The following is a 19,338-nucleotide window of genomic DNA, read 5'->3' on the forward strand; positions in this document are numbered from 1 at the left end:
CTATATTACATATAATTCCACTTGCATTTTGCTTTTAATAATGCATTTAACTAAATTATGAGTTAAAAACTGGATTTTAAGTACAAAATACAACACACTTTAACGTTTCTGACACACAAAAAAGGGAGCAGCATCTAAGGCTCTGCTTTGTCAAACTTTTCAGAGCACAAGGACACAATCTCGGCAGCAGCCCAAAGCCAGCCCAGCCTCTTTCTGCTGTTGTTGTTGCCGGAGACATGTTGGTCATCTGTTCCAGGGAGTCACAAGACCCGGCGGTTCCTGCGAGTCACATGACTGTTCCGGGTCCCTCCGACTCGCACTGTTTCTCTCGGTTGTGTGTGTGTTTGGGTTCATTTATTATTGCTAGAAGAAGATGGCGGCGGAGAGGGAGCCTCCACCGTTGGGAGATGCGGAGCACACCGACTTCAGGGAAGTGGAGGACGGCGAGGACCTCTTTGTCAGCACCGCATCCACACTGGAGGTGAGACCGAAACGCAGACGCCGATCTGGGGCTGAACGGCAGGAAAAAGCCAGGAAAGCGATGCTGGCTGCTGGAGTGACAACTGGAGTTACTTGCGTTTCTCTGCTCGGGCAGCGCTATTGTTGACGCGCTGTACCCGCAGGTGCCCGGGGTCAGTGATCCGCGATGCATTGCTCTGAAATAAATACATTCATTAAATACATCAATTTGTGTACAATAAACGGTTCATAAGAGGCACCGGTATACAAGAGGCATTTTTGCAGGCTCCAGATGAAGTACGCATGTGTGAGATGGGGATAGGGGTTGTGCCAATCTGTTATTTTCACTTCCTGCTGGATACATGAAACTAAAGGGCTGTTGTTTTCATTCTCTCTTAATGACTAAGTAGCAGGTTAATTACCTCGTATGCTTACCAACTTTGTTATCTATTTTACTGGGGTGAATGTTAAGTGGCAAGTGAGATGGGCTTGTCTCAATTTGAATGGAGGGCATGTCAGCCAACTTTCACTCCAGCCTGTTTTTTTCCTTCACTGCCTCTTTCCTCTATTTAAAGGTATTTTCCACTAGGTGGTGAAGAGAGAAATGAATTGTTTCTGAATTGAGCCGTGTTTTTAGTTTCTGAAAGGAAAGGATTGCATTCTGACAATAACATCAGCTTTTGTGTGGACTGAGTGTCATATTTCTTGTATTGTCAGATGACAGCCATTGTCATCTCATATAATGCAATGAGTGACTCAGATGTATCCCATTTTCTTCAAGTAATGTATGTTCATTTAAGGAAAATGTTCTATCTTCTGTTAACACTAAAGCTGAGAGATTATTTTGTCATATATTTATCATTTAAGATCAAACTGTGAAATAAATTAGGAATTTCCACACCTGAGATGTACATACCCAAGAGGACAAGCATAGAAAAAAAATATATATATATATATATATATATATATATATATATATATATATATATATATATGTCAATTAAAATCAAACAAACACTCATGAGACTTTTGCAACTTCAAAACCATAGAGCGAACAACTATGCCCCTATAGAAGATGACAGTATTGTTATTGAAGAAACCTGTGTGAATTCATAAACACTTTGCAGAATTAGAGGAGCAGCTGAATTTTTACATTTCAGAGGCAAGTCGGTTATTTGCATCTAAACCAGAAAAGTAACTGTTTGTCACAGAATAGGGTTGTTTCAGACGTGTGGGAGAGGGGTGGGGGTCATCTTCCAGATGTTTTAAGTATTGGAATTTCCATTAGAAATTGCAGTCTCAGCTTCTGCTAAATTACAGTAAGGGCTGGAGCAAGTATTCTACAAAAAGTCAGGAGGAGACGATGATTCCCTACGTTCAACTTTTTTATGTTAACAATGGCTGGTAAGAGAAGGGTCATGTGTTTTCCTTGTGAGTAGTTTATAATCTGTGATGTTTTTTTTACTGCTAAATTGGTCTGCAAACTACTGAAATACTACAGAGACAGATTAACCAATGTGAACTTTGATTCTGCCCAGTAAGCAGCTGTCCTTTAAGCAATTTGAGAGAGAAATGTCCAACATTTGTCAGCGTAATTATTTTACTATGTAGGCTAATTTCATGATTTTGTATTATTATTGTGATATAGGCTAATTTAATTTAAATAACTTGATATATTCAAGAACTGAGCATGCACCATTATAAGTGGTTATTTGTTTAAAATTCACAACGGCAATACCAATCTTCACCCCTGTTGACTTTGAACTCCTATCTTTGGTTTAAGTTGAAAAAGACATGACTCGTGATATTCTAGAAAATTAAGTTTAAAATCCTTCCCAGTCAATATATTTTGTTTCCAAGTTATCAACATTTTGAGAACTGCTTTTAAAATATTCAGAAATGGCTTCTTGTTTTGACAGTTCAAAGCAGTAAAATACACATTTTAATGTGATCCTAGAATAATGGATTGTCATTCATAATTTAGAAGTTTCAGCTTACACTCACCTAAAGGATTATTAGGAACACCATACTAATACTGTGTTTGACCCCCTTTCGCCTTCAGAACGACCTTAATTCTACGTGGCATTGATTCATCAAGGTGCTGAAAGCATTCTTTAGAAATGTTGGCCCATATTGATAGGATAGCATCTTGCAGTTGATGGAGATTTGTGGGATGCACATCCAGGGCACGAAGCTCCCGTTCCACCACATCCCAAAGATGCTCTATTGGGTTGAGATCTGGTGACTGTGGGGGCCAGTTTAGTACAGTGAACTCATTGTCATGTTCAAGAAACCAATTTGAAATGATTCGACCTTTGTGACATGGTGCATTATCCTGCTGGAAGTAGCCATCAGAGGATGGGTACATGGTGGTCATAAAGGGATGGACATGGTCAGAAACAATGCTCAGGTAGGCCGTGGCATTTAAACGATGCCCAATTGGCACTAAGGGGCCTAAAGTGTGCCAAGAAAACATCCCCCACACCATTACACCACCACCACCAGCCTGCACAGTGGTAACAAGGCATGATGGATCCATGTTCTCATTCTGTTTACGCCAAATTCTGACTCTACCATCTGAGTGTCTCAACAGAAATCGAGACTCATCAGACCAGGCAACATTTTTCCAGTCTTCAACTGTCCAATTGTGGTGAGCTTGTGCAAATTGTAGCCTCTTTTTCCTATTTGTAGTGGAGATGAGTGGTACCCGGTGGGGTCTTCTGCTGTTGTAGCCCATCCGCCTCAAGGTTGTACGTGTTGTGGCTTCACAAATGCTTTGCTGCATACCTCGGTTGTAACGAGTGGTTATTTCAGTCAAAGTTGCTCTTCTATCAGCTTGAATCAGTCGGCCCATTCTCCTCTGACCTCTAGCATCAACAAGGCATTTTCGCCCACAGGACTGCCGCATACTGGATGTTTTTCCCTTTTCACACCATTCTTTGTAAACCCTAGAAATGGTTGTGCGTGAAAATCCCAGTAACTGAGCAGATTGTGAAATACTCAGACCGGCCCGTCTGGCACCAACAACCATGCCACGCTCAAAATTGCTTAAATCACCTTTCTTTCCCATTCAGACATTCAGTTTGGAGTTCAGGAGATTGTCTTGACCAGGACCACACCCCTAAATGCGTTGAAGCAACTGCCATGTGATTGGTTGGTTAGATAATTGCATTAATGAGAAATTGAACAGGTGTTCTTAATAATCCTTTAGGTGAGTGTATAATGAGATCAGTTGCTCGTCTAAATCCCTTGCAACCACAGCAATCAGTACTCCATTTATATGATATAGAAATACATCGTCATAAAATGTAAGACGTTGCTGTGGAGTTGAGTGTATGTTTTCTGACTGGATAAGGGATTCGTACCACAGGATTGTTGTGAGACGCTTCTGTGCCCATATAGTGACACAGATTGATGATTGAAGCATTTCCTTTATCCATTGTTATCCTCTGGAGAGCAGGATATGGAAACAGCTGAAACTTGGCCTAACTTCCTTTCCAAGTTATTGCCTGACCACTGGGATTATTTTCTACTGTTGAAACAATATGGACCTTTTATTGAACTTTTCATAAACACACCAATTGTTCAGTTCTGCCTATACAAGCAATAATAAGTTCAAGTTGCTGTTTTCTTCCTGGCAGGTTCAGAAAATTCTGGTTGCTGGTGCTCCATCATTTAAATTGTTATTTTGTGTGTGTCCTTTTTTCAGTCGAGTCCATCCTCTCCTGAACCAGCAAGCCTTCCTGCTGAAGACCTCAGCACAAACTCTAATGGCCCTAAACCTACCCAGATCTTATTAGACGATGATCGAGAGGATCTTTTTGCCGGTAATTATGTCTGCCTCATTTATTCAAAGCTCTGATACAATATTTCAGGCCCTGCTCTTTGATTAACACAGCTCTTTAATGCACTGTTATAGTGGTGATGGTACGCTAGTAATATGTGGTAGAAGGATTCAACAGTCAGTGGGCCATATTATATTTGTTCCACCTTACCATGAAAATGACCTGACTCTGAATATATCACCACAGTACTTAAATCTTACATCTGCAATAGGAGGAACTCCGTAACTAATGCTATAGAATGAAAACCCCTAATTTCCCATTGAACTCCATCTTTACAATGTTGCTACATTTCTCATTCTCATTACTCGTGCAACACAATCAGCACTCATCAAAATCTAGTCTGTCCTTCCCCTTACTTTAACATCTGTTTGCTTTAATAAGACATTCATTCTAAGAATTTCTACACTGAACTTTGCTGTTCTGCCACAATTCCCTTGTAATTCAATAAGGTGTGAGTTAGAATCCAAGAAGAATGCTTTTACCCTTTCAAGATACTTAGGTGTGCATTTAAACTGTGAAAGATTTTGCTCTTTTGCCACATCTCTGTCAATGATAGCATTTGCCTTGTGTTTTCATAATTCTTGAAACTTTAAGTCTCCTTTGTTGACCGTGTCAGACACAATAAAAAAATAATGACAAGACTTACTGTTCCAACAACGCTAGCCATTTATCTACGTATTTCAGTAAAAATGTTACAGTTCTAATGGGCTGTCATCTAGTATTGGACTGAGGCAAGATAGCTGACCACATTTGTTCTGTGCATTCAGCCAACATACATTTGTGTTCAATTCTGACTCTGTGTTCATAATTGGGAACACAGTCCAGTGGTAGAACAACACCACTGACAAACTTTTCCAAGTTTGCGATAAACAGATGGGCACTGGCAGCTTTTCCTCTCAATATTGTATTTACGCTTTTCCTGATTGTGTTATAGCAGCTTCACTGCTCATTACTAAAGAATGATTTCAGCCATCAGAACAGAATACATAATTCAATGTTCTCATATCTGGCTGCCAGCAAAACTCTTACATTTCTTCATTTTTTCCTATGAACCTTCCCCCTACATCTCCTTTAACTTAATTGAAATAGACTGTGATGACTAAGTTTGCAAGTGTGTTTCAGTTCAATGGGAGAGGCCTCTCGAGTTGCAGGATTTATACAGCAGCTGTGTGGTTTGCAGGGCCATCACACACCTCCACATTTTTTGGTGATATGTAAAATGTATACTTTGAATTCCTTTTTTGTAAGTTTTGTCATTAATTCAAGCCACTATTAATTACCATTACCATAGTATTTGATGTATATATTAATTTGATTAATATTATTTCAGTTTTAGAACCAAGATTCCCAGAGCAAAATTAATATTTGGTTTTACAATGTGTTTTAACTGCTTCTAGTTCATCGTTATGGGGCAGTGTGTATCCATGTGTCATATAAACAAAGAGAATCGCTGTATCAACCCTAAGCACTGGCATTTTGAAGATTGTCTAACACTTCCCTTTACACGTTGGCAAGTGGTAGGAATTGACTACTTTGTTACAATTACAATTAAGAAAACTGGAGCAAGTTCCTCCCATTATTGTATTAAAAGCATGCTGGACCCTGAAATTTTAATTTATAAAACCACCTACATAGCCCACTTGCCAAAACAATTCTGGATTTGGTTATTTTACTTTTCATGGGATAAACCTATTGTATGCGTTTTCTTTCCCCTGCCCCCCCTTTCACCCTTCTCATACCCTAACACCCTACCTTCATTTGTCTTGCCATTGACCTTTCTTTGCCAGTTTCTTTTCCACAGTAGACTGGCAGTGTATTTTAGTAGTCTTATGTATCGGAACGGCTCACCTGTAGTTCTGCATTGCATTTGTTTCTCAGAAGCCACAGAAGAGGTGTCTCTCGACAGTCCTGAAAGGGAACCCATCCTCTCTGATGAACAATCTCCTGCCATCACCCCAGTGACACCAACTGCGCTTGTTACACCCAGAGTAGAACCAAAAACAATCTCCGTTCCAGCCATGTTTGAGAGGTCCAAAGAGGAGGTAAGGGTCCTCTCTATTTTCCTCTCGTATAATCGTATGTGACAGGCACTGAATTTTGCATAGCCATTTTGCAGTTGGTTCATCCTCAAAAAGTTAAGCAAATGTTTGTTTTTACCTATTGATTTCTTAGTATGCTGATCAATCAATAATAAAGATTGTGATTGTGATTTCTCAAGTGGATTTAACCAGTCTCTAGTGTGAATGTACATGTACCGTATTTATTAAATGGATTTATGCTGACTCTAATGCATTGGTGGGGAACCCTGGCCCTGGAATTTATAAATTGAACAATGTAATTGCTAAGCTGAACTTAATTAAGCATTGTTTCCAGGTTGTGGGCAGGTAGGGGTGTAACATACAAAACATGACGGACAGTGGCCCCCCAGGACCCAAGTCAAATCCACTGACCTAATGGGTTTCCTATTAGAGCAATAGGAAAAGCAATGAACGGCCACATTTAATTTTCTAGGCAAAGTGATCCGAATATAGAATGATTTGAGAATTTATTTTATTTTAATACTTTATGCAGGTTAGTACTCCTTCTGTGTGATCTCCATATTTAAAATTCTCTCTCAGATTGAAGAGGAAGCAAACGGAGACTCGTTTGATGTAGAGATTTCTGTTTCTGATCCAGAAAAAGTTGGTGAGTCACATTTCAGGGCTGTTGTTTTTTTGCAGCTGTTCTGTAATAATAAGGTTTATTTTTAAAATTCAATTGCTAAATCTTGCACTGCCATTCTTATGGGGAACACACTTTGAACTTCTGCAGCTACTTACATTTTATTTGTTTTGAAGGGGATGGAATGAATGCGTACATGGCCTACAAAGTAACAACAAAGGTAAGAAGCTGCTAATGCTTAAAATTTGTGGTCTGCTCATTGTGTTTCTGCAATTAATGTGATGGTTGACTGTTTTGCAGATGTTTAATTTTCTTTTTGAAAGTTTCAGAACCACATTTCTATATACACCGATCAGCCATAACATTATGACCACTGACAGGTGAAGTGAATAACACTGATAATCTCGTTATCATGGCACCTGTCAGTGGGTGGGATATATTAGGCAGCAAGTGAACATTTTGTCCTCAAAGTTGATGTGTTAGAAGCAGGAAAAATGGGCAGCGTAAGGATCTGAGCGACTTTGACAAGGGCCACATTGTGATGGCTAGACAACTGGGTCAGAGCATCTCCAAAACTGCAGCTCTTGTGGGGTGTTCCCAGTCTGCAGTGGTCAGTACCTATCAAAAGTGGTTCAAGGAAGGAAAAGCGGTGAACCGGCGACAGGGTCATGGGCGGCCAAGGCTCATTGATGCACGTGGGGAGCGAAGGCTGGCCCGTGTGGTCCGATCCAACAGACTGAATGCTGGTTCTGATAGAAAGGTGTCAGAACACACAGTGCATCGCAGTTTGTTGCGTATGGGGCTGCGTAGCCGCAGACCAGTCAGGGTGCCCGTGCTGACCCCTGTCCACTGCCGAAAGCGCCTACAATGGGCACGTGAGCATCAGAACTGGACCACGGAGCAATGGAAGAAGGTGGTCTGGTCTGATGAATCACGAGTTCAAGGTGTTGACTTGGCCTCCAAATTCCCCAGATCTCAATACAATCGAGCATCTGTGGGATGTGCTGGACAAACAAGTCTGATCCATGGAGGCCCCACCTCGCAACTTACAGGACTTAAAGGATCTGCTGCTAACGTCTTGGTGCCAGATACCACAGCACACCTTCAGAGGTCTAGTGGAGTCCATGCCTTGATGGGTCAGGGCTGCTTTGGTGGCAAAAAGGGGACCTACACAATATTAGGCAGTTGGTCATAATGTTATGGCTGATAGGTGTACTCTTCACAGTGCAGGCCTGCAGGCTTCTGGGGCCTTTGTCCAAAAATCCATTTGTAAATCATTAATTAGTTTTTCCTCTTCATATTTGGCATCCAGTGTAAAGAGAATGCAGTCTATATATTGACATGCACACCATTGGTTTTGTTCACTGCTACAAGGTGTATATTTCCAAAACATTTTAACAAGACTGTTTTCAATAAATATTTCTGTTTTTATTCTCTTTCCCATTCAGACTTCTCTGTCGGTTTTCAGCAGGAATGAATTTGTGGTGAAGAGACGGTTTAGTGACTTTTTGGGCTTGCATAGTAAACTAGCCACAAAATACATACATATCGGATATATAGTCCCTCCAGCACCAGAGAAGAGCATCGTTGGTAAGACTTACTGGATATGTCTTTATCATCACATTCAGGCCAGAAGGTCTGGGATGAATGCCTTCTGATGATTAATATTAAACTTTTTGTTTTAAAATATCCCACATCGCTTCGAAAACAACTTAAGGATAATAAATGGTTGCAGGGTAACAGAAAACAGCACTGAGTATGAGTCTTGGGTTTGAAACTGCCTACATCTGTCTGTTGCAGGCAGCCCCCCCCACAATGTAACACAACTAAATCTGCATGCCCCTAGCAATAGCTGAGTATCAGATCGCACTAAAAATATGAAAGGAAGGAGGTTCCTGTAATAGAAGCAAAACCTAATTTTAATGTTGTCAGAAACAGACTGAAAATAAACTGTTTCGAATTATGAATAAGCAAATTAGTAAAGTCAAACAAAAAACTGAGTAAGAAAATGAATTTTAAGTTGGATAATGTGGAAAAATGGGAGTAAATCTAATTTATAATGACAGTGGAATTTACGGTGTGGTTCACTGTTGATAACCTTTTAAATGACCTTTAAATACATGGACTGATTAAGAGATTTAGGATGTCAATGATTAGTCATTTTATACTCTTTAGAATTTTCAGAACCTGTACATAAAACTTAGTATAAAGACCTTAGGGATCTTATTACTGTCTATTTTATCTGGAGTGCTTTTAAAAAAATATATTGTTTTGGGTCCTAGTTTGCTAAGTAAGAGTTTTAATTCTTACTACTAATGGTTTACAGGCATGACAAAGGTCAAAGTTGGCAAAGAAGACTCGTCGTCTGCAGAATTTGTAGAGAAACGAAGATCAGCCCTTGAAAGGTAATGTTGAGACATCTAAACCCTGTGTCCCTCACTTTCTGTACGCTTCTCTTTTATGTGCAACACTCTCCAATGTAAAACTATACAAACAAGTCAGCAGTGAAACACTATTGTTCTAGTGTTGTTGCAAAAGTGTAATGAAGAACTAACAAAATTTGCTTCCTGTTTATATTGGCAACTCCAACAAACAAATCTCTTGTTCACTTATTTTAACTGTCTTTAAAAAGGAGCGTGAATTTTTCAACTGATTGAATTGGTTGAAAACTGTATTACATGTATTACAAGCCAAAACCTAGATAAATAAGGACCTTACCCTCACATGGGTGGTTGAAAAGCTTGACGGTACAAAATATACATCAACATGAAGACATCCTACCAGATCATTTACTTGGTTTGTCTGTTAGCGGTTCATGAATTCTAAATCAAAGCTGTCCTCCGTGTGAAACCTCATCGTGGTGTCTCGCAGTGGATGGATTATTCCCCAGAATATTGCTGGTCTGGTGACGGGGTTAAACGTATTCATTGCCAATTCCCGACACGTTGGCGTGCAGGTGGGGGAGGTGTAATACACTGTTCGGATCACATTTATGTAAAAAGATGGCAGTATAAAGAGCAATCTTGTTCTGGTCTTTTATCATAGAAAGGTTAAGCAACAAAATATTAGATGAATGATTATCACTGAACTCAGGGGTTTCACTTTTGACAGGGCTTTAGAGCACCAGCAGTTTTTATCGTAGGCTGGTTTCCGATTCCCCCCATCTGACAGGGAATATGTGACGTGAGTGGTATTTTGTCCACTTGTGATCCACTACAGTATTCTTTGTTTTGCGCATTCTGATGCATTGAATAAAAATTAAAGCTAAGTGAGAGTTTGACATTTCTCTGCCCTTTTTATAATCACATTGATTGACTTGAAGGTCAGTGTTAACTCTGGGGGCTGTGGGTGTCAAGTTATAGTCTTCAGCTGTGAAGAACTGACTTCTGATTTAAAAATAATAATAAAACAAAAAAATATATAAAAAAATAAGCGCCTGCCATTTCGTCGTGAGGAGACGGTTTGTTTTCAGATACTCTGCGGCTGGTGTTGAATGCAGGAGTGGGCTGTTTCTGTGTGAGTCATATCCCAGCATTCCCACTGAGAATAAAGGTGGATTGTGTGTAGAAGTCCAAAAGTATTCCATTGTCCTTTAATTTTGATGACTTGTGATGGTCTGTGAAGTTTGAATTTTGGAGACTGAATACTACCTTATCTCAGAGCACTTGTATAATGTACAATCTGCTTCTGTATATTTATGTATTTGTTATTTCAGATACCTGATGAGGACAGTAAAGCATCCCACTTTGCTACAAGATCCAGATGTGTTGCAGTTCCTGGAAAGCTCAGAGGTATTTTCCCTTGGTATATTTATATAATGAGTAATGTCCAGAATCGGCAAATGCTTTTCAAGAGCACAGTAATCCCTCTGACTAGTGAATATCCTTTATTAATGCTAATTTGACTTTATATTCCCTTAATCATCTTTTACTTGGTCACGATGACTCATTCAGTCTGATAACTAGTATCTACTGTTATAGAGCAGAAGTTGAAATGGAAACAAACTCCCTGAAAAATGTACAACGCCGCACAACAGTCAGTGTTTATGGCAGAGGATAGGACTATAGGGTCTGCAAAAGTAGTCTTAACAGTTGAATCTGTACGCCCTAATGCTTAAAAGCCTTTGAAATTTGGGTCAGAATTAAAGGGTGTAGACTGAGATTAGCTAATATTGTATCTTTTAGGCAATGTCTTTGGAAATGTGGGCGACAAGGTGGTGATAAGCTTTTTACAGTGAAGAACTTCTTAGCTTATGTTTTATATTGGTATTATTGTTGTTGTGGATATTGCAAACAATTCAAAACACACACACACACACAATATTTCTCCAAATACATGGGGGTTAGCTTGCATCTGTTTTTGTACTTTTGTTTTCGATGTTCACGTATTTGTGTGGTCAGGCAGCCTGGCCTGAATATTGCTGTGGGAAACCCTGAAATAGTTTGTAAAAAAAAAAACACATCTGTATTGTTTAATAGTGATTTCTGTGATGAAAATGTCCCTGAATTAGGGTTGTCAGTAAACCTGTTTGTAGGCTAGGCACTCTTCTGACTTGTACATGTGTTGTTAAAACTGGCCTCCCTGTTTGCTCATTAAGTTGCTTGTAATTCAGTCTGCAAATGTTTTTTGACAAACAACTGTATTCATCTGTTTTTGTAATGGAACCGGGCTGTACAGGGAAGAAGGAGGATAAGAAAAAAAAGAAAAAGCTATGAATTGAATTTGTTTTTTTTTGTTGTTGTTGTTGGTTTGTTTGTTTTCCCTCAGAGAGTTTGAGAAGTAAACGCACTAAATTGGATGCTACAGTATTGAAATGTATGAGAGTGGAGAAAACCCCACATCCCGTTCTGGCGCCTCTTTCCATGTGGTGTCGAACCAAACCTCCAGCCTGTTAACCGGTTTGTTTGCCCTTATTTGTCATTTGATTCCAGCTGCCGAGAGCAGTTAGCACCCAGGCGCTGAGCGGAGCAGGAATATTGAGGATGGTAAACAAAGCTGCCGACGCTGTCAACAAAATGACAATCAAGATGAATGAATCGGATGCGGTAAGGGCTGATTTTTGGACTTGAATAATGAGACGAATTAATGAGCCTCTCCAATCCCATTCTTAGACCGTGCCAGTTCCAAAAAGGATAGTAATTTGCCATGTGGTTGGGTGGCCTCTGCTACATTAGTAGGCTACAGCTGTATATGTGGTTAATTTGTTGATTTTTTTTTCTTTTTTTTCTTCCACGAGAAACATAGTTTGCAGGTGGAAAACCTCATTTGTAGGAGTTTGCTCTTGCTAAATGAAGTCCATTTTTCATTTACCAGTGGTTTGAAGAAAAGCAGCAGCAGTTTGAGAACCTGGACCAGCAGCTGAGGAAACTCCATGCCAGCGTGGAAGCCCTGGTGTGTCACAGAAAAGGTTGGCATTGGGAGAAGGATTGAGGATTCAGGATTATGCTACGGCTCTCGCTGATAATTTTATACCACATTTCAACTAGTTTGTAAGGGCAGACTTATTTCATGCTTAGTTAAAGAGCACACAGAAATAATCAGGGCAATTGTAACATGCTTTAAGCCCATCTCTGAGATGGGGGCTTCTCTGCTGTGCCAGTTTAAGACAGAGTTTCCCTTTCAGAGCTCTCTGTGAACACAGCCGCCTTTGCCAAGAGCGCGGCCATGCTGGGCAATTCGGAGGACCACACTGCCCTGTCACGGGCGCTCTCCCAGCTGGCCGAGGTGGAGGAGAAGATAGACCAGCTGCATCAAGAACAGGCCTATGCAGATTTCTACCTGTTCTCAGAGCTCCTCAGTGACTATGTTCGCCTCATAACATCTGTAAAGGTAGTCCATATATATTTGGAGCTGCTGCATTGTATATAATTGCTATTAGGGAGATTAAAACATGTTTAAGTTATATAATTTTTTGCAGGGTTGGGATGGTGGTGCATATTATGTTTGTAAATGTATGTTCAATCTTTGCACCCCATCTTGCAAGGTGATAAGAGTGAACCAGGATCTGTCACGTAAATCCAGATTCGTAAAAAAACAATTATGGATTTGACTCAGTTGTGAGGTTAGATAGTTATTATGGCTTTTGACTGCATATTTGAAAGTAAAGTGAGCGCTGAATAAAAGCCGTGGGAGAAAGAGATGTTTTTTTTCAACCGTGTCATCTCTCCACAGGGTGTTTTTGATCAGCGGATGAAGACATGGTCAAAGTGGCAGGACGCCCAAGTCATGCTGCAGAAGAAGCGGGAGGCGGAGGCCAAACTCCAGTTCGCCAACAAACCGGACAAGCTGCAGCAGGCTAAAGATGAGATCAAAGAGGCAAGAACGGGGCTTCTTACATAAAACGCCACACTCCTGGAGGAGCAGGTCTCCGTATCGGATTGCACACTTCACTTGCACAGGGAGATGGAGTCAGAACGATACCAAGCTTTTAAAAAGGTTGACTACTTAGGAATGCTCCCCAGTGTAGCAGCAGTTAATATTGAGGAGTGGGTCCCAGGGTGCAGTGCAGCCCTTCCTCCCCCACAAATCCTCGGTTTGCCCAGAGAGTTACTCTAATCTCGGACGTTGAGCCACTCCTTCTCTTGCCGTTGATTAACTACACCAAATCCATATTAACATTTTGTAGAGAATAATCATAAAATCTTTCATGTTTGTTAGGTTTGGTGTTTTCAAATGGAATAGAGTGCTGGACTGTTCTAGTAACGCGTTTATCTGGGTTTGCAAAATTAAACATTGCCTGCTCTCTGGAAGGAAAACATTGGACCTTAAATTCACTTAAATCAGTTATCCAAAATGCAGTTTTCATATATTTGTTTTGTTTAGTTCAAAGCAAGTCAAATACATTCTTGTTATATTACAACACTGATCATCATTTTAAGCTTATCTCCTCATCTGATGAATTCCATATAATAGATTATACATTCACTCATAAGCACCCTATAGTTGTTTTAAATGCTTTCACCTCATTTCTCGGTGCACTTTCAGTATATTTTGTGAATGTGTATAGGCAATTGCATGATTTCAGGGTTGATGAAGCAAGGTCAGTTTAAAGAGTTTTCATATTTGAATTACTTTTGAGCATAATACATTTTCAGCCTTGCCATAATGTATGCATTTTCTCTGCCATGCTTCACAAAGGAAATTGAAGAGGTAGGATAAACCTGGGTTTGGTTTTCTTTTAGCTCACCAATCATTCGCAGAAAAGAATCTTGGTTCTGTCCACTGTACGTCACATACCGCTCATGCACTTCCAGAACTAAATGAGTCAATCTGAAAGTGCATATTTCACACTAACCCTTCACAGCTTTGTTTTGGCTTCATCGTCTTCTCACACTTCATCTTCTTTACTTTTCTCTGCCTGCGTACCACCCATATGACATGAACAAGATTGCCACAATGTTGCTGTTGTGTAATGCATTAATCAATAAGCTGTCGCAATGTAAAACTGACAAACTCATTTGCTAAGTCAGCTTCTTGTGATGCCTTCACCAAGAAATCTGAATACAAAACACCATTTATATTGGGCAGTATCGAACTCTTAAATCACATGAGAAGAGTGGTAAAAAGACAACCTGTTTTTGACCAAAGTAATGACAAAATTGACTCTAGCAGGAATTAAAGAAATTAACTATTCACACTAATATCACAAGCTTTCAAATGTAAATAACCTAATTGAAAGATCGACCTATACTATAAGAAAAAGTATTATTACATCAGACTATTTCCTTATATACATAAGGGTGGCTCAAGATACTCAAACTTCTAATAATTATCATTATGGTTTACATTAGTTTGTGACAATGACCGGAGAGCTACCTTTTAACCATATACAGTAACCAATTATTGTTAATTATGCCTTGTCAAAGACCTATACTATTTTGTATGGTATGTGTTCGCCTACTGTTACTGATTATGTGCCGGTAAAAAAGTTCTGATTTAGCTAGGGTGGTAGAATATTATCTATTCCCTCACAGAGCACCAATAAATCCCTACCTTGTGTATTCTAGGTTATTGTTTAAACTTTTCTTTTACCACATCTCTGTGTTAAAATTTATTCTTAGCATACAATTTCTTAACCTACTAAACCTTACTCGACTTTGCGTCTCCTTTCAAGAGAATCCAACTGACTGTTAGGGCTATGGACATTCAAAATATAAATGTGCATAATTCAGATTTAATTTAAACCGGTCATTGTGCTTTTTATATGACATTCAATTCTCAGCATCAGGCCCTGTCTGTAATGGAGCAGTCTAATGTGGCATTTCAAGGTTAAAGTGGTCATGCAGGCATCAGGAATCATCTACATCTTAATTTGCCATTTTCCTTTCTATAAATATATCCCTAGATTTGTTTTCAGTGTTCAGGTTCAAGTGGATGTGTGATCTGAAACGCAATCTGTCATCTTGACTAAAATCTTGTTTCTTTTGTTGTTTTGTGTTCTTGTTTCTCCAGTGGGAAGGTAAAGTACAGCAGGGAGAGAGAGACTTTGAACAAATCTCCAAAACCATTCGCAAAGAAGTGGGAAGATTCGAGGCATGTATCGATTCCTGAGTGTCTTTGAAAATCCAAAGTCCTTTTGTTGAATTGCATCTTAATCTGCCAGGATTGATCTGGTATTCTTTCCTGCTTGAAACCCTAACCTGACCTTTTGCTTTCTCTCCACCCACAGAAAGAAAGGGTCAAGGACTTCAAAGCAGTTATCATTAAGTACTTAGAGTCCTTAGTGCAGACACAGCAACAGGTATGCCTCTCTCTCTTATGGATTTTACATTTACAGTCCTTTCTTTAAATCTTTTATTATGCTTGGTAATTGTGTACATTTGTATACATTCTCTTCAGTATAAATATATTAATCTGTATAATCTGGATACTAAGTTTTTCTTTCTTAAATTTAAATTTGGATTTATTTTATCTGTATCCAGTTAGCTGTGCTTTGGGGTGCATTGATTGTTACCTGTTGTTTCCTGTAAGCAGACAGTCATGTGACAGATCAGTGATAGGCTATAACTTGGAAAATGTCATTTGCAATACTAATGCAGAGCACTCTGTCAGATCATGGTGCTAGGCAGTTGCCAGAGGCTTGTCAGTAGGCTGTCAGGATGTTCCACAAGGCAATCTTAGCTGGATGTGGTCTCAAGGGATAAAAGTTGCTAGTGCATTGACTTGTGTAACAAAGCCTTTACTTTTCATGGAGCATGTTTTCATGTAGTGGTGTGACACAGAGACACGGCGGATCAATCGCTACACATACAAGACGGCAACCTCGGAGATAATATTTTTGAAAGGGATAGTTATTTAATAAATAATAATGAATGTGTGTTCAGTATATAAATCTAACTGATGGGTAGATGTTTGAATGCTTTTGGAACATGTTGTAAGAGTCTTGGAAGGGCAGAGACTCTTACAACATGTTCCAATAGCATTCAAAAATCTACCCATCAGTCAATGTCAGAAAAAGTATCCTCACTTTATGAAATGTTTGTACATCTCTCTCCACAGCTGATAAAATACTGGGAGGCATTCCTGCCTGAAGCCAAAGCAATAGCCTGAAAGTATGATGGTTCCAAATCTGAAGATGCTGTTAACACTTCTCATGTTTACATCAGAATTTCACACTAAGAAAATGCACGGAAAAGGAAATCGAAATTACCACCCAAATAAACCACTATATATTTTAAAATTTCAAACTCGTGGCTCCTTTTTTATCCTGTGCTGTTTTATGAAGAAGCTGCATGTCCTGTTTCAATCAAAAACGTAAATGGACGGTGGCATGATATTCTGCAATACTTTGCTGAATTCAACACTACTATTTTGTCTTATTTTTTTATTATTATTTTTCATTGATTTTTTTTTTTTCTCCATTTTGTTTTTTTAGGCACTTAAAGTGCACTGTGAGAGCCCAAATATTTGAAGGTATCAGTTTAAATGATCTTTTGTTCTTCAATCTTTGTCAAAAGAAAATCAATTATAAAAATCTACTTTCATTTAACTATACATTCCTGTACAGAAATCATAACTTTTTTTGATTATTATAGTAATAATAAAGGAATGTACCTCATTACAAATGTTTCAGTGTTTTCTTTTTGTGTTCAGTTTTGCATGTCTGTATCTTTGTTTTCAGTTTTTCTTAAATTAGTCCCATAAATGTAAGTATGAAATGGGATTTACTAGGTTTGTGTTTTTCTGTTTTCCTGTTTCTTTGACATTGTGGGCTGTTGCATTAAGCTCCTTAACACATTAAAGACACTATCTGAGTTCATGGAAAAGGTGTCCATATTAAGCACAGGCCCAAACCCAGAGCAAAAATGCCTGTCTACCTGCTTCAATATATTAAAATAATATGCTTTTCAATACCCATTATATATGTTTCTGTATATAATGTATGCATTTCCCAAAATAGTGTTTATTTTCCAATGCATGCAGTTTCAGCATGGATAATCTGCATTTTCAACATGAACCTATTCCTACATGTAAATCATCAGTGTAGATGTTTAACACATAATGTGTGTATTTAGTTATGCGGGGTATACATTTCAATATAGGGTACACTCTTCCCTGCACAATGTACAGAGATGTGGTATACACAGTAAGTGTTTCAGTGTTGACTGTCTGTGAAATGTGTTCCAGACACCAGCCGTTTATACTCTTGTCTACATTTTCAGTGGTTTCTTTTTTGTTGTTTGTTTTGGAATATGTTTCCCTTTGTATTGTTGTTTTTCTCCCCCTGCATCTCCCTTCAAAAACCAGCCATTTGAATGTATGAAATCCTGCGTCTGCCCCACTGACATGTCTTGTCAAGTGTTTATAGCTGTGCATATACATCTCTGAATTGCTGTCAAAAAGTATAACACCATTTATTACACCGTCTTTGTCATATTGACAACCTGTCAAATTCCAGCTCTGCATTAAAAGGTATCCATAAACTAGAAATTCATTTTTTAGTGCTCACATTATGAAAGGTCTAGCTTTTTTTCCCTGTCCCCTGTGAGCCAATGTGTACTACAGTATTATTAATGACCTACTCAACTAAAGGCTGTAGTAGATAAATGTAAAACCCCACTGGACAAGTTTGACTTCACAGGTGTTTTCTATATACAGAAAATAGTTGTCCTTATTTCATATCCGTTCCCATTTGATGCTGTTTTTTTGATAGTTTGAGGGCAAGTATATTGAAGTGGGCCAATTTTTGAAATAGAGATGTTAAAGGTTTTTATATATTCATCTAAAAAGTGCAATTCAAAATTTCACAGGGATATCAACAAACTTTTATTGCAAAAGGTGAATGACAGATAGTTAATTTTATTGCTGAGTTTGTTGGGGATACTAATTTGACGCACAGTGCCGTTTATTGAATATAGTGTAATGTAACTTCAAATAACAAACTGAATATCCATAACGTAATTAATTACATTGTAGTAACAACAGGTACCATATATCCATTGTTTTTTTTTTTTATCAACGATCAGAATCAGTACTGTTTTACTTGTATCAGAAATCTGGGCTGCATCACTGGAACAGAACCGAAGTGGGCTCAACAATATATCACTCCTGATCTGCACTGGAATTGATGTCTATTATGAATCCAGTTACATTATTGAACACGCCGACTAGAGCACCCTACCACCAGGATGAGCTCGTTTGTGTTAGCTTGTTTATAAAATCACATTTTGTTTTCGGATCAATACTATCCGCATGCAATCGCTTTGATTTGAGAAAGACATCAAGAACACGTGTCGGCCCGGCTCTGATAACCCTCTCCACTCCTGCAAATCAAAACCACTCCCGACTGCGCGGTGGCGCGTAATACCCGGCAGCAAACCTGCACCGTGCCCTCCGGTGGAAACTGGGGCGAAGATGCGCTGTTATTAAATCAAAACGGATTCCACTTCCTGTATCGCAAACCCAAATCAGTGCAAGGCTGGTACAGTACAGCGCGTTATGGGTAGCTCACACTGTACTCGAGTTCGCGTAGGGCAGACTTCCGCGGTGCTGCGCAGATCTGCACAATCCCACGGCGCCCATTGGCGGAGCGGCGCAGATGCACGCAAACCCGCGCAACCACGAACGCAGCGCGTCGACTCAGCTGTTCGGCGTCATGTGACCGGTCACGTGTCCGCTCGCTGCGTACGGCTGGGGAAAGTGCAGGGATGCCGTACAGCCACGCTGAGGTGTCATCGACGTGTTTCTTTTGATCTGTGACAGCCTAGAAGACGCGACACTACTTTTTGACCGCTTTCTTTGCTGCTTACCTACCCGAGATGCATTCCCTCATGGTGTGTATTCCTTCCTTCAGATCGGAGGACAGTGCCATGGAAAGGGGATACACGGTAAGCACGGCAGACACGGCCGGGACAGGGGGTCACATCATGGCAGC

The 19,338-nt window shown here is 39.5% G+C and overlaps 2 protein-coding genes across 2 annotated transcripts in view; both read left to right on the top strand.

Annotated features, from left to right (window-relative positions):
• The first annotated feature begins 262 nt into the window (after window positions 1-262).
• On the top strand, window positions 263-16,644 carry snx2 (sorting nexin 2). The gene is made up of 15 exons (XM_066711327.1): window positions 263-481; window positions 4,169-4,286; window positions 6,183-6,346; window positions 6,923-6,989; window positions 7,142-7,185; window positions 8,414-8,555; window positions 9,292-9,370; window positions 10,681-10,756; window positions 11,897-12,010; window positions 12,279-12,372; window positions 12,589-12,794; window positions 13,137-13,280; window positions 15,417-15,497; window positions 15,634-15,705; window positions 16,464-16,644. Exons 1-15 carry the CDS (start codon window positions 374-376, stop codon window positions 16,512-16,514), a joined length of 1,560 nt encoding a protein of 519 aa, XP_066567424.1. The 5' UTR covers window positions 263-373; the 3' UTR covers window positions 16,515-16,644.
• A 2,432-nt stretch (window positions 16,645-19,076) lies between these two features.
• snx24 (sorting nexin 24) overlaps window positions 19,077-19,338 on the top strand; it is a 35,977-nt gene continuing 35,715 nt past the window's right edge. The window contains exon 1 of the mRNA XM_066711329.1: window positions 19,077-19,291. Coding sequence (XP_066567426.1) covers window positions 19,223-19,291 — 69 coding nt within the window. The 5' untranslated portion in view covers window positions 19,077-19,222. The remainder of the gene's footprint in view (window positions 19,292-19,338) is intronic.

This window comes from Amia ocellicauda, chromosome 8 (genome assembly GCF_036373705.1).
Source record: "Amia ocellicauda isolate fAmiCal2 chromosome 8, fAmiCal2.hap1, whole genome shotgun sequence".
NCBI classification, from domain to species: domain Eukaryota; kingdom Metazoa; phylum Chordata; class Actinopteri; order Amiiformes; family Amiidae; genus Amia; species Amia ocellicauda.

Excerpts from the sequence above, each read along its gene's own strand:
- snx2 (XM_066711327.1), top strand. The coding sequence starts at position 374 with ATGGCGGCGGAGAGGGAGCCTCCACCGTTGGGAGATGCGGAGCACACC. Across the intron at positions 9,371-10,680 it reads CGAAGATCAGCCCTTGAAAG|ATACCTGATGAGGACAGTAA; the intron begins GTAATGTTGAGA and ends TTGTTATTTCAG. Across the intron at positions 12,373-12,588 it reads CCTGGTGTGTCACAGAAAAG|AGCTCTCTGTGAACACAGCC; the intron begins GTTGGCATTGGG and ends TTTCCCTTTCAG.